The sequence below is a fragment of the Macaca fascicularis genome, chromosome 1 (assembly GCF_037993035.2).
Source record: "Macaca fascicularis isolate 582-1 chromosome 1, T2T-MFA8v1.1".
Lineage (NCBI taxonomy): Eukaryota > Metazoa > Chordata > Mammalia > Primates > Cercopithecidae > Macaca > Macaca fascicularis.
The window spans coordinates 13682800-13708610 of NC_088375.1; the positions used below are offsets into that span (position 1 = coordinate 13682800).

General features: G+C 45.7%; 1 protein-coding gene across 26 annotated transcripts in view; it reads right to left on the reverse strand.

Moving 5' to 3' along the window:
* TBCE (tubulin folding cofactor E) overlaps positions 1-25811 on the reverse strand; it is an 82494-nt gene that overhangs the window by 9104 nt on the left and 47579 nt on the right. For 23 of the 26 annotated variants that reach the window (XR_012413586.1, XR_272896.5, XR_012413571.1 and 20 more), the window contains 10 exons: positions 23777-23962; positions 18487-18575; positions 10763-10862; positions 8716-8815; positions 5521-5597; positions 3977-4072; positions 3368-3432; positions 3205-3269; positions 2350-2502; positions 894-1047 (listed from right to left, as the gene is read on the reverse strand). Coding sequence is in view for 18 of the 26 variants with exons in the window: in XM_065531625.2 (XP_065387697.1) it covers positions 894-1047; positions 2350-2502; positions 3205-3269; positions 3368-3432; positions 3977-4072; positions 5521-5597; positions 8716-8815; positions 10763-10862; positions 18487-18575; positions 23777-23962 (1085 nt within the window). In the remaining 8 variants the exon portion in view is untranslated. Of the gene's footprint in view, positions 1-893; positions 1048-2349; positions 2503-3204; positions 3270-3367; positions 3433-3976; positions 4073-5520; positions 5598-8715; positions 8816-10762; positions 10863-18486; positions 18632-23776; positions 23963-25811 lie in introns of all 26 variants that reach the window. The other 3 variants (XR_012413597.1, XR_012413592.1, XM_073993188.1) reach the window with 2 other exon arrangements.

Here is a 25811-nt window from a genome sequence, read left to right on the forward strand (position 1 = left end):
AAATTAGCCAGGCATGGTGGCGCATGCCTGTAATCCCAGCTTCTCAGGAGGCTGAGGCAGGATAATTGCTTGAACCTGGGAGGCAGAGGTTGCAGTGAGCCAATACTGCACCACTGCACGCCAGCCTGGGCAACAGAGCGAAACTCCGTCTCAAAAAAATATATACAAAAATTAGGCATAGTGGTGCGCGCCTGTAGTCCCAGCTACTCTGGAAGCTGAGGCAGGAGAATCACTTGAACCCAGGAGGTGGAGGTTGCAATGAGCTGAGATTGTGCCACTGGTTTCCAGCCTGGGTGACAGAGCAAGACCCTGTCTCAAGAAAAGAAAAAAAAAAAGAAAAAGAAGTGCTTTCCTGCCGGGCACGGTGTCTCACACCTATAATCCCAGCACTTGGAGAAGCTGAGGTGGGTGGATCACTTGAGGTCAGGAGTTTGAGACCAGCCTGGCCAATATGGTGAAACCCCATCTCTACTAACAATACAAAAATTAGCTGGGCGTGGTGGCGGGCGCCTCTAATCCCAGCTACGCGGGAGGCTAAGACAGGAGAATAACTTGAACCCGGGAGGCAGAGGTTGCAGTGAGATCACTCCAGCCTGGGCGACAGAGCAAGACTCCATCTCTTAAAAATAAAAAAATTGCGTTCCCTTCCCCAAATGCAACTCTCTCCGTTTCAAGAACATACACAGTCTCCCAGGTTCCTCCTGCTGAGAGACACTGCTCTTGCCCTGCTGCCCTCGCCCCAGGAAAGTACCTATAGTCCATTCAGATGAACAGAAAAAGCCCAGGAAAGGAAGGGCAAAAGCAACACTGAGAACCTCTTTTGATACCCAAGGGAACACTTTGTTCCAGTGGGAAATCCGCCCCCTGCAGGCCACCAGCATATACGCACGTACTCAGGCAGAGGAACTGGTATCTAGGATGGGCTCTGAGGAATTCTTCGCTGAGTCTGTTTTTGTCCGGATCCTGATGTCCACCAGCCTGTTTCCACTCATTTCCAAAAGCTTTTCGATAGTCAAGCTCAGCTGTCCGCCTCTCCTTGGGGAGAATCTATGTTGGTGTGACATAAAAACAAATCTGTTAGAAAGACTTTTTCTAACAAGTCCTTTGCGTTTTGCACTTTGTCCTTCCTCCACAGCACATGCAGAGAATAATCTCATTGAGAGGGACAAGATATAGTTTTCACTCTTCTTTTTAACACTGACAGAACTCAGGGGTTTATTAGAAAAGAAAAAAGAATTTGTTTTACACTTTTTTTAAAAATTTGAGATGGAGTCTCGCTCTGTTGCCCAGGCTAGAGTACAGTGGTGTGACCTCAGCTCACTGCAACTTCCGCCTCTCAGGTTCACATGATTCTCCTGCCTCAGCCTCTGGAGTAGCTGGGATTACAGGTGCACGCCACTATGCCCAGCTAATTTTTTTGTATTTTTAGTAGAGACGGGGTTTCACCGTGTTAGCCAGATGGTCTCGGTCTCCTGATCTCGTGATCCACCAACCATGGCCTCCCAAAGTGCTGGGATTACAGGCGTAAGCCACCATGCCTGGCCTACGCTTTTAATTCATGAGAGTACTTGCACGTAGGCCAGTTTCAGGACTATGCCAGGTACCTTGGGTCACCTCCTCGAGGTCTGCCTGGAGGCGCCTGCCCTGGTGGAGCTGACTGACTCCCAGTGAATGCACAAAAGTGCTGGCAAGGACAAGGCATGGGCTTCCCACTTTTATGGGGAAGAGTAGCTGAGAAGGACAAGAGAAAGCAGCTCTGTGGTTCGGTTCTTTCTGCCTACATTCCCTGAAAACATGGAGAAGCTGCCTGGGATTCCTCAAATGGAGAAGCTGCCTGGGATTCCTCAAACAACAGCGCACTGATGTCGCTGCTCTCTCCTGAGGAGCTGGAAAAGAACCGTTATTATGAAACTGCACAAGGCTGATCTTTTACCATTCCGAGGAAAGCTACATCTCACCTCCTTTACAATATTCAAAAACAATTTCTTTTTACTTTTTTTTTTTTAATTAAGACAGGGTCTCACTCCACTGCCCAGGCTGGAGTGCAGTGGCGTGTTCATGGCTCACTGCAGCCTTGGCCTCCCGGGCTCAGGTGGTTCTTCCACCCCAGCCTCCTGAGCGGCTGGGACTACAGGCACTTACAGGCGTGTAACACCATGCAGCGAATTTTTGTATTTTTTGTAGAGATGGGGTTTCACCAGGTTGCTCAGGCTGGTCTCGAACTCCTGGACTCCAACGATCAGCCTGCCTCAGCCTCCCAAAGTGCTGGGATTACAGGCGTGAGCCATGGCGCATGGCCTAAAATCATTTCTAGTCTAAAAAATAGCTAGTCATGACGCCAGTGCTCACCTCACATTTGTTCAGGGTCTTCAGCTGGCCAATGCTGGCGATAATGAGCTGCCGCGTCGTGTTTGCTTCTTTGTCCTCCTTGGTCAGGGGGTTTCTTAGGCAGGACAAAGCCCGTAGACTTGGTAACTTGTCTAGCTCATTGAAAAATGACCACTGAAACACAGCAAAAGGAAATAAATGAAAAGCAGTATGTTTCGTGCTACTTTTGCAGAAGTTTGAACCAGCGACAGGAAAGCAAGTCCCTACTTCTAATCTGAGGCAGGGAATTTCATCATGCACCAAGCAACCCCCTCTAGAAAGATCACATACTTTCACTCTTTTTTTTTGAGACGGAGTTTCGCTCGTTTCCCAGGCTGGAGGGCAATGGTGCAATCTTGGCTCATCGCAGCCTCTGCCTCCGAGTTCAGGCGATTCTCCTGCCTCAGCCTCCCAAGTAGCTGGGATTACAAGCATGTGCCGCCATGCCCAGCTAATTTTGTTTTTTGTTTTTTGTTTTTTTTAGTAGAGATGGGGTTTCACCATGTTAGTCAGGCTGGTCTCGAACTCCCAACCTCAGGGGATCCGCCCGCCTCGGCCTCCCAAAGTGCTGGGAATATAGGCGTGAGCCACCACGCCCAGCCACTTTTACTCTATTAATGTGCCATTTGAGTGTGAAGTCCACTTAGGTGTGAAGTGAACTAATTTCTTTCTTAATATTTTTGGCTTCATATGAGGAGTTCCACGCTGAGGAGGCATTTCTCTTTTGATTTAGGTTTTTTTTTTTTTTTTACTTTTTGGTAGAAGGAACCTCCGAACTCTGCCGTGACAACGGAAAGAGGCAACAGTGTGCTGGGCATACTCCGAAGCAGCTCTTACTTGTGATATCTGATTGTCATTTACTACAAGGTACTGCAAGGACGGGAACATGGAGGTTTTGCACCCTATAAAAAGAGGAATGAAGTTACACAGTAGAAGTGAAAGAAGTAGCTAAAGTATAGTATGGGGGGGGGCGGGATGGAACTTTACTAATCTTATATACCAATTCCAGCATCCGGAAAATGTATAGAAGAAATTCCAACGTCAGAGAGGATTAATTGTTCTAACCTAAAAATCAAAATGTAAAATTTGATTACACAGAACAATCTAAAATGCTATAGGGTATCAACCAGACTCAGTTTGTAAATTTTTTTCTACACCCTAGGTTTTTAATCCCATGTAAAATACTTAGAAACCGTGAAGTCCAACTTAGGACATGCAAAGTGAACTCTTTATCCTATATTCTAATGACTCTATAGTCACCTAATAGTTCTTGAGTACCTACTGCTATGTCAGGTGCTAAACGCATCTCAGAGGAAAGAGACACGGTCTACTGCCTGGAGTTTAACGAGTGAAGACTATCGGCATTATCGCCAGGGTCAAACTATTCATTCTTCAAATTATCTGGTACAGACATAGTCCACATTATACAGCGTTCACAAGTACATTTTCTAAATGAATTCAAATGAAAATTTTCCAAAGGGAATTACTCAATTTAGAAATTCCATCATTGTTACCACGTTTCTACTGAGAAAGCATACATAGTATATAAAAATTGCTTCACTAAGAATTGACTGAACACTATTGTATCAGGCATTTAGAGGCAAATTACCTGGGCAGGTGGGCTATCAGATACAGCTGATTTTCATCAATTAATTGATTAGAGGAAAGGTCTAATAACTTGACTGTCTGGAGAACATCTGTTGGCCTGTATGGAAAATAAAATTTTTTCACCGTGAATTTCTCTTTTGTTTTCAAAGATACAGCCTTAAAATGCCTGCATTTGATGCGATGGAGGGTTGGGGGTAAAAAGCAAGTGGATATGACTATAAAAGGGCAACCTGAGGGGTGCCTCTGGCAATGCACAAATTCCTGCCGGTGTCAATGTCCCACCTAGCCTGTGATCCTATTTCATAGTTTTGCAACTTGTTACCAATGGGGGAACCTGGGTCATGGGTACAAGTGATATCTGTGTATCATTTCTTATAAAACTTGATGTGAATCTATGATTATCTCAAAATTAAAAAATTTAATTTAAAAAACCTGCAGGCCAGGCACGGTGGCTCACGCCTGTAATCCCAGCACTTTGGCAGGCCGAGGTGGGCAGATCACCTGAGATCAGGAGTTCAAGACCAGCCTGGCCAACATGGTGAAACCCCGTCTCTACTAAAAATACAAAAATTAGCCAGGCGTGGTGGGCCGCGCCTGTAGTCCCAGCTACTCAGGAGGCTGAGGCAGGAGAATCACTTGAACCAGGGAGGCGGAGGTTGCAGTGAGCCGAGATGGCGCCACTGCACTCTAGCTGGGCAACAAGAATGAAACTCTATTGCAAAAAAAAAAAAAAAACACCTGCATTTGCCTACATAATGAAACCCTTCTGTACACGAAAGTCTTTAAGATTCTGAATCCCTTAATTCAGAATCTGTTGTAAATTTTCTCCCACAATTAGGTTAATTTTACATAGTAATTTAATATTATTAATAAAAAAAGGGAGATGAGGCAACAATATATTTCAGAGAACAAGGTTTTACATGTACTTTGGTACAATGACCTGAAACAGATGATGCTAATGAAAAATACATTATTTAATCCTTACAGCATATCCTACAGAACTTCCATTTAGAAATAGCAAATTGGCTGGGCACAGTGGCTCACGAGGTCAGGGGTTCAAGACCAGCCTGGCCAAGATGGTGAATCCCCGTGTCTACTAAAAATAAAGAAAATTAGCCAGGCGTGGTGGCAGGCACCTATAATCCCAGCTACTCAGGAGGCTGGGGCAGGAGAATCGCTTGAACTCAGGAGGCGGAGGTTACAGTGAGCCGTGATCACCACTGTACTCCAGCCTGGGCGACAGAGTGAGACTCCGTCTCAAAAAAAATAAAAAAAGAAAAGAAAAGAAACAGCAAGCAGCAAGTTAATACACTGATGCAAAACTAAGATAACTCATGTCTTCACAAATACTTAATTCTGATGAGTTTCCTTTGATTAGAACCAATTAGTCAAATTCTAATTTGCGAAGGCAATGAATAATAAGCATTTTTCCTAATTCTTGTTTACAAATCCTTCTAAAAATTAAGGTGAGATATAATTGAGACCATTTGTTTACTCAGAATGATGACTAATGGGGATAGATGCATTTAAGTAAGCCCTAGTTACCTTTCGGAAATGACAATATTGTTAGACTCCAGGTAGAGTTCCTCCAGGCCCGGGCACCACGCGGCACACCGCAGCACCTGGAAGAGAAACTCGGCTCAGGCTCAGGTGGCCTCTGTTGGCTGTTTCTTCCCGGGTGTTCATAGGAACCACCACGAGGATTCAGCTCAGTTACTGTTTCAGCAAACAAGTGCCTCACCGACAGTTCATAAGACTGTTTCAGGCCTGGAATGGTGGTGGGGGGGTGATAAATAAAATGTTAAAGGAGTGCATTTTAATGCTGTGGGAGCACATACTGTGGGCACTCTGAGGCCTCGGAGGTAGGTGTCAATGCATGGTTTAGGTAAGGCAGCTACGAGGTGGAACAGGAGATACTAACCGCATGTATTAGTATTTGATAGAATTTGCTTAACCAAAAGAAGTAAGTTGATGTTAAACACCTTTCCTCAATTCTAAATGCCAATCTGGGTTTGTAAAGGATATGCTAATTTTTCATATCCTTTCATAAATTTCTCAACAGTTATTTCTTCTTTCATTATTTTTTAATTATACATTTTTTTAAGTTTTCATTATATATTTACAACAAATATCCTACATCCATGATTCTCTCCAGTCAAAAGTTCTTTGAGGTCAGGCACAGTGGCTCATGCCTGTAATCCCAGCACTTTGGGAGGCCGAGGCAGGTGGATCACTTGAGGTCAGGAGGTGGAGACCAGCCTGGCCAACAGGATGAAAGCCCATTACTACTAAAAATACAAAAATGGCCGGGTATGGTGGCACACACCTGTAATCCCAGCACTTTGGGAGGCTGAGGCGGGCAGACTGCTTGAGGTCGGGAGTTTGAGACCAGCCTGGCCAACATGGCGAAAACCCATCTCGACTAAAAATACAAAAAATTAGCCAGGCATGGTGGTGCATGTCTGTAATCCCAGCTAATTGGGAGGCTGAGGCAGGAGAATCGTTTTGGCCCATGAGGCGGAGGTTGCAGTGAGTCAATATCACACCACTGCACTCCAGCCTGGGCAACAGAGCAAGACTCCATCTCAAAAACAAAATAGTTGAGATAACACCCTTGGCCATGGCCAGAGAATGGAATCATCTGACTCACCCATCCTGCAAACTGTCCTGCAGATAGCACAGGTTTTAAACTAGCTGTTAAACCTGCCCGTGACCTTGTTGGCCTTGGCCACATTCATCCACATGGATATATGGTCCTTGGCACTGATGACGCAGTTGCTGGTGGAGCATTTCTGCCCCATGCACAGGTCCACGAACTTGCTGGCATCTTTCTGCATGTCAAGACCGTGCCTGCTGCTACCACACTGCACATGAGCCTAATTTTTTTTTACAAAAAAAAAATTTTACAAAAAATTTTTTACAAAAAATTATATATTATATATAATTATGTGATAATTACATAATTTTATAATATTACATAATTATATATAATATATAATATTACATAATTATATATAATAATATATATAGCATCTACAGGATCTCTCGATGTTGCCTAGGTGGGTCTTGAACTCCTGGCCTCAAGCGGTTCTCCTGCCTGGGCCTCCCAAAGTGCTGGCTGGAATTACAGGTGAGAGCCCCCATGCCCAGCCTCACCAACTATTTCTAAATTTTCTCACTGGAACTTTACTGTCATCTCTACCACCTGAATTTCTGTGTGCCCTTCCTAGTTTATTTGGAGGGTGAGGTGGGTCTTGCTCTGTCGCCCAGGCTGGAGTACAAAGGTGCAGTCCTAGCTCACTGCAGCTTCAAACTCCTCGGCTCAAGTGATTCTCCCACCTTAGCCTCCCAAAGCGCTGGGACTGCAGGTGTCAGCCCCAGTGCCTGGCCCCTTCTTGTCTTCCAGCTGCATCTACACTGGAGAGGGAGTAAGCACCTCACAGAGGAGGGGCCCTAGGAAAGAGGCTCCGTGGGCATATTAAGGGCACAAGGGACCCACCTGTCTCTCACTGAGCAGCCTCTGTGGCACTTCCTGGGTGAACATAGCTGGGAATGTATTTCTACACCCTTGGTTTGAAAGTGGAATGCCCGAACCGGGTGCGGAGGCTCACGCCTATAATCCCAGCACTTTGGGAGGCCAAGGCGGACAGATCATTTGAGGAGTTCAAGACCATCCTGGCCAACATGGTGAAACCCCGTCCCTACTAAAAATACAAAAATAAGCTGGGCATGGTGGCAGGCGCCTGTAATCCCAGCTACTTGGGAGGCTGAGGCAGGAGAATCGCTTGAACCTGGGAGGCGGAGGTTGCAGTGAACCGAGATTGCGCCACTGTACTCCAGCTTGGGCAACAGAGCGAAGACTCTGTTTCAAGAAAAATAAATGAATAAAAATGAAAGTGGGCTGGGCACGGTGGCTCTGGCCTGTAATCACAGCCCTTTGGGAGGCCGAGGTGGGCAGATCACCTGAGGTCAGGAGTTCGAGACCAATCTGACCAACATGGAGAAACCCAGTCTCTACTAAAAATACAAAATTAGCTGGGCCTGGTGGCGCATGCCTGTCATCCCAGCTACTCGGGAGGCTTGAGGAGGGAGAATCACTTGAACCTGGGTGGTGGAGGTTGCAGTGAGCCGAGATCGCGCCACTGCACTCCAGCCTGAGCAACAAGAGCAAAACTCCATCTCAAAAAAAAAAAAAAAAAAAAAACAGACAGTGGCATGCTCTGGTTGTGTGAAGTCAGCACACCTCAGAGGAAGTTGTACTGCCAGACATAAGTCCCAAACGCTGCTGTGCTGAGGACCCACAAGTCTACTTTTGAGCCCAGCTGTATAAAATGAACTGCGGCTTCCAAAAGCCGAACTTCTAACAAGAAAAGGATGTGAGAACCTTTCTGCTGCTTGGCTTCTGTTCTAAAAAAAAAACTTACAGGAAAACTCAGGGAGCTATCAATAGCTAACACGACGCTCAGCACATCCTCGGTGCATACCACAACGGAGCGCCACTGTTTATAAAGGCCCCAGAACAAGTCCAAGTGAGCTGAGAGAGGACACGGATTCCTAGATGCAAAACTCAACTACGATGCGCTTTTAACTCGATTTTGCAAGGCACTTTAAAGAATCTTGTTATCTATTAATAGATATTGGGATGATTTAAACGAAGCCACAGTTATACTTCAATTCCCTACTAAATCAAACATTTTTAATTGCTTATTAATGTGTAATAAACCAAAGAAATATGATTACCTCAGCCCACGTTATTCCTGTTTGATTGAGGACTAAAACCTTCAGTGCAGAAAACGTTCCAGTTAATGCTGAACCGGAGGGAAATTTTAGTTTATTTTCACTGTGTAGAAAAAGAAGATACAATATACTTATTTCTATACAGTAAACCCAACTGAAATAGTCGTTGAAAGCAACAACTTGGGTTTTAATCTAAGGGGTTTGATTTGTTTCAATCTTAAAATGGAAATCACTTTTTTAATGATTCAAGTGAATCAAGACTACCTAATTTTTAACATTTACAATTTACAACTTTTTGGGATCAGCTGTGTAAAGATGCTTTCACAGGATTAGGGCAGCCGTATGCGGCTGCAGGCTTCCTAAACCCGAAACTCAGGCGTTTGCAAGGTGAGCTTCCAGCTTCACAAGACATGGCTCTGGACAGTGCAAAGCAAAGTCCCGTTCTCCAGTCTTACTGATACACTGAATCGTGGGCTAGCATTTTGCTTCTCTAAACATAGAGTCTGCCCTTTGGCTAGGAGGATGGATGAAATTATGGCTAGGAGGATGGATGAAATTATTGTCCCTTAAATTCTTTCTCAAAACTCTATTCAATCCTGACAGTCACTTTGAAAGAAGATATATTAAAAAACACAAGCCCATATTTCCGAAGATGAGACACCATGGGTTGAGTTACCCCTATTTGCTCTATTTGGGAGCACAATTCATTCAGGCCTACCTGCTATACTGTACACTCACCTGTCTATGCAAAAATGGTTTAAGAATGAAAGGGGAAACCTGTGCCGGGCGTGGAAGCTCACGCCTATAATCCCAGCACTTTGGGAGGCCAAGGCAGATGGATCACCTGAGGTCAGGAGTTCAAGACTAGCCTGGTCAACATGATGAAACCCCGTCTCTACTAAAAATACAAAAATTAGCCGGGCATGGTGGCAGGTGCCTCTAGTCCCAGCTACTTGGGAGGCTGAGGAAGGAGAATCACTTGAACCTGGGAGGCGAAGGGTGCAGTGAGCCGAGATCCTACCACTGCACTCCAGCCTGGGCAACAACAAAAAAAAAAAAAAAAAAAAAAAAAAGGAGGAAGCCTGGCTAAACCCTTGGAAAGTTAGGTTCTGAGATTAAAACAAATCAAATACTCAGGAAGGCCTGGAAAACTGTGACATTAGTAAAATAGTTAGATTAACGAAAAATCCTTATCAAAACAGAATTAAACAGTATCCCAATGAAATTACTCATTCCTACAGCAATTAAATGCTAGAAGGTTTCAAATTTCAAATAAACAAGCACTTTTAATAATATCACCTCTCCTCTCCTACTCCACAATTAAATATCACCTCCCCCAACCTTCCATCTTTATGGTCAGGCTAAAAAGAAATAAGATCTTGCAGTTCAATGTCAATCTAACTCATCCCCCACCTGATAAAAGTTAAAACACATTCCTTATTCATGAATCACCTCATGTGACCGTTTGCAAGGCTATAATAATCGATGTGCCCTTAAAGATTAAAGTGTCCTTAAAGAGGCGGGACGTGGTGGCTCACACCTGTAATTCCAGCACTTTGAGAGGCCGAGACAGGTGGAAAACCTGAGGTCAGGAGTTCAAGATCAGCCTGGCCAACATGGCGAAACCCTGCTTCTACTAAAAATACAAAAAGTAGCCGGCAGTGGTGGTGGGCACCGATAGTCCCAGCTACTCAGGAGGGTGAAGTAGGAGAATCCCTTGAACCCAGGAAGGGGAGGTTGCAGTGAGCCGAGATTGCACCATTGCACTCCAGCCTGGGCAACAAGAGTGAGACTCCATCTCAAAAATACATGTCTGCAGCTCCATTTTACAGGCTGCTTGTGATAGAAAGGAAAATAATTTGGGGCTGCTCTTCATTAAAAGGAATACCTTACTGAGGACTTCTATACCCTCACTATCAGCCTGAGTAATTTCTTCTTAACTCCTGCATCATCAGGTGGCAGCCTTAATCTTTCTGCCTCAGAGATGCTGTGAGGGAGCAAGGAGATGACTCTTATTGTTCATGAAAATTCGGCAACCAAGAGTTCATACCTGAGATTAAGGACTTCCAGGTGTCTGAACTGATCAGCAATGTGGATCACTTCATCCCATGATGACAACAGGTTTTTTGACAAATCTACCCTTCTAATATCTAAAAGCACATGTTAAGAAACAGTAATTTCAAAAGATTCACAAAAGACATAAAAGTAGTTACTCTTATTTCCTCAGCATGAGTGCTTTAACCTTTCATTTTATACCCTCTAGTAAACTTGAAATTTTTTCAGGAGTACATAATACTTTTTTTTTTTTTTTTTGAGGCGGAGTCTCGCTCTGTCACCCAGGCTAGAGTGCAGTGGCCGGATCTCGCGCCCGGCCATAATACTTTTAAGTTATCCAAAACTTCACTGAGAAACTAAAAAGTTCATTATCCGGCCAGGCGCGATGGCTCACGCCTGTAATCCCAGCACTTTGGGATGCCAAGGTGGGGGGATCACTTGAGGTCAGGAGTTCAAGACCAGCCTGGCTTGCCGGGCGCGGTGGCTCAAGCCTGTAATCCCAGCACTTTGGGAGGCCGAGACGGGCGGATCACGAGGTCAGGAGATCGAGACCATCCTGGCTAACCCGGTGAAACCCCGTCTCTAGTAAAAAATACAAAAAAATAGCCGGGCGAGGTGGCGGGCGCCTGTAGTCCCAGCTACTCGGGAGGCTGAGGCAGGAGAATGGCGTAAACCCGGGAGGCGGAGCTTGCAGTGAGCCGAGATCCGGCCACTGCACTCCAGTCTCCAGTCTCGGCGACAGAGCAAGACTCCGTCTCAAAAAAAAAAAAAAAAAAAAAAAAAAAGACCAGCCTGGCCCACATGGCAAAACCCTGTCTCTACTAAAAATACAGAAATTAACCAGGTGTGGTGGCATGTGCTTGTAATTCCAGCTACTCAGGAGGTTGAGGCACGAGAATCTCTAGAGCCGGGGAGGCGGAGGTTGCAGGGAGTGGAGATTGCACCACTGCACTCCAGCCTGGATGACAGAGTGAGACTGTCTCAAAAAACTAAAAATAAATTAAAAGTTCATTGTTATATACTCAAAACTTGAGACAAACATCTACAATCAAATGAAAAAGAACCAAATGTCATAACATTAAACCATCCTAGCACTATCCAACAAAAGGAGAGGGGAAAAGAGGTGAGGGTAACTTTGATTTCTTAAGCACCTAAGGTATACACACAAGCCTCACCCCAGCACATGACCTTCTATGGGGCACCATTACCATAGGAATCTCCAGATAAATAGCATCTGCAGGGGAGATAAGAGGGGTCAACTTGGGACACATGTTCAAAAGTGCATGACTTAGGAATTGAGAGGGTGTCCCGTAGCCTGGAAGCAGTTATAACAGTATCACTCCAACTGCCCCTGATACAGGGGTTCAGAGAGGATAACACAGTGGGACTGGAAAAGCAAAGCTGATGGGCAACACAAGTGCAGGTGAGGGGCTAGGTGCAGGTGCAGCACCATCAGGAAGGGGCACAGCTTAGCCAGGTCCCCACAGAGAAAAAGGAGCTTGCAGCAGGACCGGGCCAGCTAGTGGAGGAGCCTACACTCTCATCTAACATGTGTATGTGTGGAAATTATTCAATGTACTGGTCTATTCTGCAAGTAATTATTTAGGGCCAGGAGCATCACAGTGGCAAAGCAGAGTCTCACCAGGGAGAGATGATCGCGACACAGGGCCTCTACAGTGTGTCACAGGCAGGCCTGTCTGTGCTCAGGGACAGAGCAGGGCACACAGGAAAGGTGTGTGGCTGTTCTATATGCAGTGCTCAGGGAAGACCACCTCCTCCAACAAGAGGGCATCTGAGCAGAGAGCTGAGGGAAATGGGGGGACGTCATCTGGGAGAGGAGCACGCGGCGGAGGAGTGACAAGAGCAAAGGCCCTGGGATGGGAACGAGCTCAGCCTATGACCGGGACGGCCGGCGCCTGTGTGACTGGAGCAGATGGGCTTGGGGGTACTAGAAACGAGGTCACAAGGGACAAGGGGCCAGGCCACACATCACAAAGGCCTTGCAGGCCACTTCAAAGTCTTTGCTAGTCTTTGCTTGAAACGGGAGATACTGGAGGCTTTGGAACAGCGACAGATGACCTGGGTCTTTTAAAAATCACTCTGCTTTGACTTTGATCTATACTATGTCCAAAAAAAAAAAAAAAAGGAAAAGTCACTGTGCTGCTGGGTTGAGCACGATTGCAGGAAACAAAGGAGGGCCGGGAGTCTCCCGGAGGCCAGAGCAGAGCAGCAGAATGAGAGGGCAGACCACGGCAGAGGGGGCGTCTGACTCTGGACTGGCATCACAGGATTGCCAGTGGATTTAGGTGTGAGGCATGGGAGACAGGGAGTGTCAAGGACAACTCCAAGATCTGTGGCCTGTGCAACTGGAACTGTCATTTACTAAGAGGGGAAGACTACAGGATGGGCAGGCGTGAGGGGTCTTAGTTTTGGACATGCTAAATCTATGATGGCTATGAGACATCCAGACAGAGGTATCAAAGCAGCGGCTGGAGAGACAGATGTCCAAGAGGGCAGGCCGTGGAGGAGTGCCAGCCACACCCCAGAAGGTCTCTCAAGAAGCCAGGAGCTCCCATATCTGAGCCTCGGGGTACACCCAACACCCTGCAACCAGAGAAAGGTCCCATAGAAGTGACTGACGAGGACTGGCCAGTGACAAAAGAAGAGCTCTAAGATCCAGGCCAGGCACGGTGGCTCACGCCTGTAATCCCAGCACTCTGAGAGGCCAAAGTGGGCAGATCACCTGAGGTCAGGAGTTCGAGACCAGCCTGGCCAACATGGTGAAACCCTGTCTCTACTAAAGATACAAAAATCAGGCCGGGAACTGTGACTCATGCCTGTAATCCCAGCACTTTGGGAGGCCGAGGCGGGTGGATCACCTGAGGTTGGGAGTTCGAGACCAGCCTGACCAACACGGAGAAACCCCGTCTCTACTAAAAATACAAAATTAGCCGGGCGTGGTGGCGCATGTCTGTAATCCCAGTTACTCGGGAAGCTGAGGCAGGAGAATCGTTTGAACCCGGGAGGCGGAGGTAGTGGTGAGCCAAGATCGTGCCATCGCATTCCAGCCTGGGCAACAAGAGCAAAACTCTATCTCAAAAAATGAAAAAAAAAAACACAAAAATCAGCCAAGGGTGGTGGCACGCACCTGTGGTCCCAGCTACGCAGGGGGCTGAGGCAGGAGAATCGCTTGAACCTGAGTGCCAGAAGGTTGCGGTGAGCCGAGATCGCGCCACTGCACTCCAGCCTGGGTGAAAGAGTGAGACTCCATCTCAAAAAAAAAAAAAAAAAAAAAAAGAGCTCTAAGATCCAGTAATAACAACAGCAGCAGGGACAGCCACCGCCCTCACTGCTGCCGCCACTGCCAACCAGACCCAGGCGCTATGCTGATTTCTGGGTTGTTTTCCTTTTTCACAGTAGAAAAAACAGCGGCACAGCAGTCAGAGAGCTGTGTCATTGTGTGCAAATGAACAAGTGGGAAATTACACCCAAGTCAGCCTCGATTCAAAACCCATTTCATTGCACCCCTTAATGCAACAGGGGTCATCAAACGCACATAAAACGTGGAGAAAGTTTCTTTACAAAAACAGCGGCATCACTCCAAAGCATTGGTTAGAAAGGAAATAATTTTAGGCAGGAACCAATTAGGAAGCTCTGCAAGAAGGTCAGGAACAAGGGAAGGATGGCAGAGAAGATGCGAAGAAAGGGATGACTCCAAACCCGGTCGCCAGCTACCCATGCCCAAATCCTGCCAGCTGCCTGGAGCTAACAATGGGGTCTACCCTCGTAAACAGTTGCATTTCAACTGGTAGTATGAGTACCTACAGGATAGCCTTGATTTTGCTGTGGCCGTCGCATCAAATGGAAGGGAAAAGAGTCAGGCTGCCGAAAATTCCAGACCCGGAAAACACCCTCCAGGTCCCCTCGGGCTCCTCCTCCACCCTTGGGGACACATCTGCATGATGGCTTCTGTAAACTGTTCCTCCGCTGCTCCTCCTCAGCCTCCCCTTGGCTGCCCCAGCTTCCTGACACCACCTGACGCAGGCTCATGCAAGGGGTGCTTTCCAGGCCTCTGGGTGACACTGTGGCCACCCTGTGTTTCCATTAACCCTGCTAAATCGGCTGTTAGGCTGCTGAGGAAGGGTTTAAGTCCAATCACGCTTCCCTCACTGCTGTTTCCCATTATGTAGCCTAGAGTTGTAACTGTCTCTAAGGTCTGTACAGAGCATACAGACCACCTACATCCTGAATCAGCCACGAACAGCTCTCAATATGTGGTCGCCCCTCCCACACACACCGTTCAAGGAGCCCCCGTGAACGCACAGGTCAGGCCTCCGGGCACAGATTCTCCTCCGCCGGTCATGAGGGAGGAGGCGGCTCATCCCTTCCCCTGGAAGTGCCCTGAGATTTGACATATCCAGGTCTGCAGCGCTCCCAATGCCTTGAGTTCTGGTCGAGTAAATAACCTCAAAGACAGACCAACTCAAAACAGGATGACTGGATTAAGCACCCAAAGCAATACTTCAGCTTCTGGCGAGAATTCAATTGGGACCTGCAAGACATTCATCACTGTATCTGCAAACACCAACCGTGACTGGATTATCTCGTGAAACCTCATTTCTTCGTGTCCTGGGGGACATTTTTCTCCAGAAAAGTGCAATATAAACAAACAACATGCTGATTCTCCAGGACACTGTTGACAGCTCTGAGCAACCCAACAGCCAGCACTCCCAAACCCATCTACTGCCACATCTGTCCTTTTTTTTGAGACAGAGTCTTGCTCTTGTTACCCAGGCTGGAGTGCAATGGCGTGATCTCGGCTCACTGCAACCTCCGCCTCCCAGGTTCAAGCGATTCTCCTGCCTCAGCTTCCCAAGTAGCTGGGATAACAGGCGCGCACCACCATGCCCGGCTAATTTTTGTACTTTTAGTAGAGATGGGGTTTCACCACATTGATCAGGCTGTTCTCTAACTCCTGACCTTAGGTGATCCACCCGCCTTGGCCTCCCAAAGTGCTGGAATTACAGGCATGAGCCACCACACCTGGTCCCCCACCCCCTCCCTTTTTTTTTTTTTTTTTTGAGATGGAGTCCCGCTCTGTCACCCAGGCTAGAGTACAGTGGTATGATCTCGGCTCACTGCAATCTCTGCCTCCCAGGTTCAAGTGATTCTCCTGCCTCAGCCTCCTCCTGAGTAGCTGGGATTACAGGCACCCGTAATTAACCATACCCGGTTAATTTTTTGTATTTTTAGTACAGACAGGGTTTCATCATGTTGGCCAGGCTGGTCTTGAACTCCTGACCTCAGGTGATCCATCCGCCTTGGCCTCCCAAAGTGCTGGAATTACAGGCATGAGCTACTGCACACGGCCCGATGACCAATCTTCTGAAATAGTTTAGGAATAGACCAGGCAGAAAGCAGAATGCTCTGACACTTCTGTGGCACTGGCTCCTTAGCAAACTCTTTTCTGCATCCACTCTATTCCCCTGACTCCAGCTGCCTAGCTCTGAAAATGACCACGTATTTGCAGCACGCTGGGGTCAACAGAGGAGGCTGCTCAAGGGCAGACAGTGGATGTTGCAGCTACCACAGGTCCCAACAGACCCCCAGGCTGTTTCCCCCAAGGGAACTGAAACCGCAGACATGCAGATGGAGAGAGTTCTGATCTAATTTCCTTCATTGCACCATCCGGGCATTTTGCCAAAGAGAGCTACTTCACCTGGCATCTCTGCACTCAGAAAAAAACTGATCAAAACTGATACTTTTTGCAAAAGTTATTATGTACAGATCAAATAGACTTAATGAATTGGGGAAAGACCTTTTAAAGTTAGAGAAAGTCTATTTGGTTACCATGGGAAATTCTTCTTTTTGTTGAGACGCAGTCTCGCTGTTACCCAGGCTGGAGTATAATGGCGTGACCTCAGCTCACTGCCACCTCCGCCTCCTGGGTTCAAGCGATTCTCCTGCCTCAGCCTCCCAAGTAGCTGGGACTACAGGCACCCGCCACAATGCCTGGCTAATTTTTTTGTATTTTTCGTAGAGACGGGGTTTCACTGTGTTAGCCAGGATGGTCTCGATCTCCTGACCTCGTGATCCACCCCTCTTGTCCTCCCAAAGTGCTGGGATTACAGGCATGAGCCACCGCGCCCAGCCGGGAAACTTCTTAATAGAAACGAGGTCTAGCTGTCATCTAGGCTGAAGTATAGTGCATGACAGGCTCCTCACAGCCTTGAACTCCTGAGCTCAAGCAGTCCTCCCACCTCAGCCTCCTGAGTAGCTGAGATGACAGGCACATGCCACTACACTCTGTTTTGTTTGTTTTGTTTAATTTTTTATAGAGACAAGGTCTCGCAATGTTCCCAAGGCTGGTCTCAAACTCCTGGCCTCAAGCAGTCCTCCAGTCTCAGCCTCCCAAAGTGTTGAGATTACCGGCATGAGCCACCATGCCCATCCTCGAAATTTTCTTTTAACTCACCTCCAACATTTTTGCTTATGGGCAAAAAAGCAATATATGACAAAAATAACACTAATAAGAGAAGGTAGAGAAAAGAGATTCCAAACTTCATAAAGAGCCTCTTTTGGAGTATTATAACAAAGTGCATTCAGCTGCATGAAACCAGAACCAGAGTCTTTCCCACTAAAAATAACTGCATGAGGCCAGGTGTGTGGCTCACGCCTATAATCTCAGCACTTTGGGAGGCCGAGGCGGGCGAATCACCTGAGGTCAGGAGTTCGTGACCAGCCTCGCCAATGTGGCGAAACCCCATCTCTACTAAAAATACAAAAATTAGCCAGATGTGGTAGCAGGCACCTGTAATCCCAGCTACTCGGGAGGCTGGGGCAGAGGAATCGCTTGATCCTGGGAGGAAGAAGTTACAGTGAGCTGAGATCACGCCACAGCACTCCAGCCTGGGCAACAGAGCAAGGTTCCATCTCAAAAAAAAAAAAAAAAAGAAATGCATGAGAAAACAGACCAGGGCTGAAGCAGATTCGTCTTGGGTTCCCGGTACACTGTCAGCGGCCCAGGTTCCCTCTCCTCTGCTCTCCCAATGTGTACCAGATGGCTTTCTTCACACTTGTAAGACAGCTGCCAAAGCCCTGGGCATTCCATCCGCTCAAGGCAGGGGGAAGGGGAAAAGCAACAGGCAAAAGGCAGAGGCCAACTAAGTGTGCCCCCTTTCTTTTTTGAGACGAAGTCTCGCTCTGTCGTCAGGCTGAGTGCACTGGCGCGATCTTAGCTCGCTGCAACCTCTGCCTACCGGGTTCAAGCAATTCTCCTGCCTCAGCCTCCTGAGTGGCTGGGACTACAGGCACATGCCACCATACCCGGCTAATTTTTGTATTTTTAGTAGAGACGGGTTTCACTATCTTGGCCAGGATGGTCTTGATCTCCTGACCTTGTGATCCACCTGCCTCAGCCTCCCAAAGTGCTAGGATTACAGGCGTGAGCCACTGCACCCTGCCAAGTGTGCCTCCTTTCAAGGAGCCCAGTCCAGAAACTTCCACCTCAACTAGGGGAAGTCATGCTGGCAAACTTGCAAGCAAAGGCGTCTGGGAAGGTAAATAATATATCTGGGCCCCAACTACACCAAGCAAAACTGAACTGCATTAGGAAGGAAGTTGCGAAGAATGGACAATGGGTAGGCAATTAGCAGTCTCTGGCACAGGCATCAAATCCAAAGTCAGATTCCAGTAACAAGCTCTCGGTGAAAAGGATACTAGGACATGCTTCGGCAACTCCTCCTTTTTCACCAGCACAACTTACTGCACAGTTCCTCAGAGAAACTTCTTGCAACTTGCTCAGCTGACTGCATGAAAAACAGAGTTCACATGGATACGTAAGCACGTATGCTATCCACTGGCCCTTTAAAAAATTAAACACATTTCAGACATATAAAAGGGTACCAAAAATAATATACAAATACCAGTAACCACCACCCAAATTAAGAAATAAAACATTATCAAAAAAAGAGCACTACAAATATTACAAATGCAGCTGAAGTCCTCTGGGGGCCTCTCCAAACACGATTCTCCCTCTACTCCCCAGGGGTAACCTTTTTTTTTTTTTTTTTTGAGCTGGAGTCTCGCTGTGTTGCCCAGGCTGGAGTGCAGTGGCACGATCTAGGCTCGCTGCAGCCTCCACCTCCCAGGTTCAGGTGATTCTCCTGCCTCAGCCTCCCGAGTAGCTGGGATTACAGGCGCTTGCTACCACACCCGGCTAATTTTTGCATTTTTAGTAGAGACAGGGTTTCACCATGTTGGCCAGACTGGTCTCGAACTCCTGACCTCAAGTGATCCACCCACCTCGGCCTCCCAAAGTGCTAGGATTACAGGTGTGAGCCACTGCACCCGGCCCTCCCCGGGGTAACCTTATACTTACACTACATTTGGTGTTTATTTAATCTTAAGCATTTCTTAATTTTTTTTTTTTTTTTTTTTTGAGACGGAGTCTCGCTTTGTCACCCAGGCTAGAGTCCAGTGGCTGGATCTCAGCTCACTGCAAGCTCCGCCTCCCAGGTTCACGCCATTCTCCTGCCTCAGCCTCCCACGTAGCTGGGACTACAGGCGCCCGCCACCTCGCCCGGCTAGTTTTTTGTATGTTTTAGTAGAGACGGCGTTTCACCGTGTTAGCCAGGATGGTCTCGATCTCCTGACCTCGTGATCCGCCCGTCTCGGCCTCCCAAAGTGCTGGGATTACAGGCTTGAGCCACCGCGCCCGGCCATTTCTTAATATTTTTACCATATATTTCCATATCCCTAAACAAATACAGCATTTTTTAATATTCTGAAACTTGATATAAATGGTATTCTACTCCGCAGAGCCTTCTGCAGCTGACTTTTTCCTCAACAGTCTATTGTTCAGTGGTGAGATTTCACTACAGTGACACATGGAGCTCCAGGACATTCATCTTCACACCTGATAGTGTTTGTTATATGAACAGACCACAAGGAACATAGATATTCTTCTGCTGACATTTAGATTGTTCCCAACCATGCAGAAGTACACGCTATGGAGTGCTTCTTGCACTCACATGTAAAAGCCTCCCTAAAGGACTTCCTAGAAAGCGTGCCCAGCTCCAGCATGACCAGATACTTCTGGCAGCCATCTGTTAAGTGGAGAGAATCTTGTGTTTTCTATTCATGAAAAGAATCCGCATATATAATGTCTAAGAACACAGAATCTGGAACCAGACCACCTGGGTTCAAATCCCGATTCCACCATCTCCTTTGGCTTTGGAGAAGTGAATTAGCACCTCTGTGCCTCAGACTTCACATCTCTAAAAGGCCACGGTATATGCACAAGTTCACAGCGGCATTATTCCTGGTAGTCAAGAGGTGGAAGAACCCAAGTATCCATCAGCAAATGAAGGGATAAACAAAACGTGGCATGCATATACAATGCAATACTGTGCAAACTTAAAAAACAAAAGAAGGAAATTCTGACATATGCCACAATGTGGATGAACCTTGAGTGCGTTATGCTAGGTGAAATAAGCCAGTCACAAACGAACAAATACGTGGCCGGGCGTGGTGGCTCATGCCTGTAATCCTAGCACTTTGGGAGGCCAAGGTGGATGGGTCACCTGGGGTCAGGGGTTTGAGACTAGCCTGGCCAACATGGAGAGACCCCGTCTCTACTAAAAAAAAAAAAAAAATACCAAAAATTAGCCTGGCATAGTGGTGGGCACCTGTAATCCCGGCTACTCAGGAGGCTGAGACAGGAGAATCGCTTGAACCTGGGAGGGTGGAGGTTGCAGTGAGCCGAGATCACACCATTGCACTCCAGCCTGGGCAACAAGAGCGAAACTCTGTCTCAAAAAAAAAAAAAAAAAAACCACACAAAAACAAAAAAAAAGGAAAGAAAATCTAGGGTACAAAAGGCAGCAGCAGAATTCAACGGTAGAGGGTCCCAAACTTTCTCAGACCACAGGGTCCTTAGGGTTTCAGTAATTTTTTTCATGGTACTTAGGCCAAAATAAATACCTCACAGTTCCAATTAAGTATGTAGTTAGGGCCAAACAACTTAATCATTACTTATGTCCTGTCAACTCAGTGTCTGCTGGGCACTGCCCAACTTCCCAAACCCTGCAATCAGACTGGACGCCACCAACTCCATTTCCAGTTCCACACTGATTTAAGAGATACTTGCTTTTTTATAAAACAAATATTTCTATTGATGCATGATAAATGTACATAAATACTTGTGTTTTATCGCAGCAATCGCCCAAAAACCAGCTTTGTAGGCTTATGACATCATTGAAAAGAACAACAGGAATCTCAGAAACAGCCAACTACTTCAAACTGCAGTTTGCACTGTGTCCGACAGATGTCGCTCCTTCCCCCTAAAATTTAAAATAGCCTGCCTTGCCAGGACAACTTGGCACTAAGGGTGAGGACTCAGATCTCAATCCAAGCATCACTCCAGAGCCAAAACCATCTCCAAGAGAAACCATACATACAAACAAATTTTTTAAATTTGTTTTTGATTCCTTTATTGAGTCTTTTCTTAGTGGTACGATCTCAAAGCTGGTCAGCTGGATTTTATTGAGGAGATAAGACAGTGGCTTAAAGTAGAGGTTTCAACTCCTAAAAAAAACTCCTAAAGCTACCATTAATTGCAGGATCTCATTTGTTATTCACAACAGCACTTATATCTTAGGTTTTATGTTGTAATTGAGGAAACTGAGGCTTAGAAACAGTAAGTAGCTATCTCTAACTTCTGTCAGAGCCAAAAGTGCCTTAGCTGGCGTCTGAACCCAGCCTAACTCCAACACTGGCTGCATTCCACCAAGCTGTCTCATAATTTCTGAACTGACTAATCTCTAGCCAACATACAAGATTGCTCCAGAATCTCTAAAATTTTACCTTTTCAATCAAGAAAGACACTAGCTAATGATTAAATTCAATGATACTCAAGTAGTAGGGTCATTTACAGAAAAATTCATGAGTTACATAGTTGTTCATAAACTAGGGGATGAAAATCCATTTGCAATTTGTTAATATTCTTAGAGCCCACAATATTCTCTGAAAGAGATTAACCAATAAAAAAAAAATGCTTCTTTTGGGTAAGAGATATGTGAATATTTGGGTTTTTTGTTGGTTTGTCGTTTGAGACAAGGTCTCACTATGTCACCTAGGCTGGAGTGCAGTGGTGCAATCATGGCTCACTGCAGCCTTGACCTCCTGGGTTCAGGTGATCGTCCCACCTCAGCTTTCCAAATAGCTGGGACTACAGGCACGCACCACTACACCCAGCTAATTTATTTATTTATTTATTTATTTTTTGTAGATACAGGGTTTTGCCATGTTGCCCAAGCTATTTATATTTTAAATGGGAACAAGGCAAAGAACTCTAACCCCTATGAAGCATGTAGTTCTTTAAATCCAAGTAAATCAGTAGGGTAAACAGTAAAAACTGTTCATGATAGTTATGTCTTTTTTTTTTTTTTTTTTTGAGACAGAGTCTCATTCTGCCACCCAGGCTGGAGTGCAGCTGCACGATCTCGGTTCACTGCAACGTCCACCTTCCAGGTTCAAGTGATTCTCCTGCCTCAGCCTCCCAAGTAGCTGGAATTACAGGCACATACCACCACATCTGGTTAATTGTTTGTACTTTTAGTAGAGACAGGGTTTCACCATGTTGGCCAGGCTAGTCTCAAATTCCTGGCCTTAAGAGGTAGATGTGAATCCGCCTGCCTCGGCCTCCAAAAGTACTAAGATTACAAACATGAGCCACCGCACCCAGCCCATTTATGATACTTATATCCAAGTGGTGGCATTAGTCATACTTTTGTGTTCAATTTGTAATTGCTAAATTCTCAACAATCAAGGTATTTTGTTTTATAAAGAACAGTCCATTTGTTCCTTTTTCTAAAACTCTTGATTTATTCTGAGTTTTTTTTAATGGGGGCCATGTATGCTAAAGAGTAGATGTACCAAGAAATGTATTTATTTTCAATATTGATCCCATGTGCACTTTTATTAATAACAATAACAAAAGATAGTAAAGAAATTTACTTTGGACAGAACTATAGCTTAATTCTTTTAGAGACTGAAAGGGAATATACTGCAGGCTTCCAAGTGGCCACAAATTGATTCTCACAGTGGCCACCAGGGGTCCTTACCCAGCTGCCTCGTCCAAGTCACTCACCACAGTAGTAAGCTGCAAGGCCTGGCCAGTTCTTGTGCAGCCATGACTGGTTTTGTGTAAATATTAACTTTCTCTCTCTTTGATTCAAGCAGTTCACTGGAATGACTAGTAAGCCTCCTTGTGCAAAGTCACAATATACAGTTTCAGAGAAAAGAGAATGTTCTCGTACAGCAGTTTTAAAGTGCATTATTTTAAGGCCGGGTGCAGTGACTCACGCCTGTAATCCCAGTGCTTTGGGAAGCCAAGGATTGCTTGAGCCCAAGAGTTGAAGACCAGCCTGGGCAACATAGCAAGATCCTGTCTGTATAAAAACAAAAATACAATACAATACAATAAAATGCATTATTTAGAGCCCATATCGCAAAATTGTGATTCAGCAGAGCTGGGATGGGACCAAAGATGCCGCATGTTTCACAGCTCCCCGGGGGATGAAGATGTGCAGCCAGAGGTGGGAACTACTCCCTACTATTAATAGATGGCACCAGCACCCTCTGTGGCATAGGGAACAATTCAGACTGCTGTTTCCATTCCCAACTTACCATCACCATGAAATAGAAAAGAACCCAAATGTCAGCCTTAGTTACTTAGTCAACACGAGATAATATGATGTGAATATTAATGATGGGCCAATAAATGTTTCAATTGCAAACTGGATAAATCTACCAATCCTGTGCTAACATAAGAATTTTAATTTCCCTAAATAATCCTTGGATTCCTCAAATTTTTATTCAGTTTCTGTGGAACCATAAACCAATTTAGAAGCAAATTCGTGAGCGTCCATGTAGAGTCATGGGTATTTAAATTCTGAACCTTAATAAAACCATAAAAGTCAGCTCTGCCATTAAAAACTCCACTTACCTTTGCTGTTTCATAAGAGAGTCAAAACCAACAGTCTCCACAGGTTTATTTCCAAGTGTAACAATTTGTTCTTTTCTATCTTCCTCTCGTCCATCTTCTAACACATAGCGGTTCTTAATTGCAGTAAGAAAGTCTGTTCCAAAATTTACCTTATTCGGACGAATAAAGGATCCTCCTGTTGGGTGCCTGGTAAGGAACAGCGAATGAAACACAAAATATTACCCACCAAGGAAGGCCACAAATGCAATGTTCTGAAGGTCTCCAAAAATTTATATATGCTAAAAAATCAAAATTAGCATAAAAGAGAATATCACATACTAAATAATATATAATCAGTATGATTGACCATAAAGGGTTATGATTTTATGCAAGCATGTTAAATCCCTCTAGATAAACTAACAAGTAATATGAAACTGATAATTCACAGTAGAAAAAACAGAACCATTCAATCCATGGGAGTGGCCAGGCATGGTGGCTCACGACTGTAATCCCAGCACTTTGGGAGCCCAAGGCGGGTGGATCACCTGAGGTCAGGAGTTCAAGACCAGCCTGGCCAACATGGCAAAACCCTCATCTCTACTAAAAATACAAAAATTAGCTCGGCATGGTGGTGCACACCTGTAGTCCCAGCTACTCGGGAGGCTAAGGCAGGAGAATTGTTTGAACCCGGGAAGTGGAGGTTGCAGTGAGCCAAGATCATGCCACTGCACTCCAGCCTGGGTGACAGAGCGAGACTCTATCTAAAAAAAAAAAAAAAAAAAAAAAAAATTATAGGTGGATCATATACAAAATCTTTTATTTATTTATTTTTTTTTTATTTTTTTATTTTTTTTGGTAACAGAGCAAGACTTTGTCACTTAAAAAAAAGAAGAAGAAACAGGGAACTCTATAAATTGCTCAAAATTGTATTATAAACACTATTTCAGGCCAGGCACAGTGGCTCACAACTGTAATCCCAGCACTTTGGGAGGCCGAGGCAGGCGAATCACGAGGTCAGGAGATTGAGATCATCCTGGCTAACAAGGTGAAACCCCGTCTCTACTAAAAAATACAAAAAATTAGTCAGGCATGGTGGCGGGTGTCTGTAGTCCCAGCTGCTCAGGAGGTTGAGGCAGGAGAATGGTGTGAACCTGGGAGGCAGAGCTTGCAATGAGCCGAGATTGCACCACTGCACTCTAGCCTGGGCAACAGAGTGAGACTCCGTCTCAAAAAAGACAAAACAAATAAACAAAAAAAACCAAACACTATTTCAGCTTATAATCATTACTTTTTTTTTTTTTTTTTGAGACAGAATCTCACTCTATTGCCCAGACTGGAATGCAAGGACGCAATCTTGACTCACTGCAACCTCTGCCTCCTGGGTTCAATCTACTCTCCTGCCTCAGCCTCCCAATTAGCTGGGACTACAGGCATGTGCCAATATGCCCAGGCTAATTTTTGTATTTTTAGTAGCGACAGGGTTTCACCATGTTGGCCAGGCTGGTCTTGAACTTCTGACCTTAAGTGATTCTCCAGCCTTGACCTCCCAAAGTGCTGGCATTACAGGTGTGAGCCACCAGGCCTGACCTAATTTTGTTTTTTATTTTTTTTTAAAGAAAGTGGGTCTCACTCTGTCACCTAGGCTAGAGTGCGGTGACGCAACCATAACTAACTGCAGCCTCCAATTTCCAGGGCTCAGGCAATGCTCCCTCTTCAGCCTCCCACGTAGCTAGGACAATAGGCATAAGCAACCATGTCCAGCTAACATTTTTTGTATTTTCTTTAAGAGACAACATCTCACTATGTTGCTCAGGAGACAACCATTAACTCTTGAAGAAAGAAATCAGACGTTCTTAGAAGTCACCATAATGTTGGCCAGGCACGGTGTCTCATGCCTATAATCCCAGTAATTTGGGAGGCTGAAAAGGGCAGATCACCTGAGGTCGAGAGTTCAAGACCAGCCTGACCAACAAGGAGAAACTCTATCTCTACTAAAAGTACAAAATTAGCCAAGCGTGGTGGCGCATGCCTGTAATCCCAGCTACTCGAGAGGCTG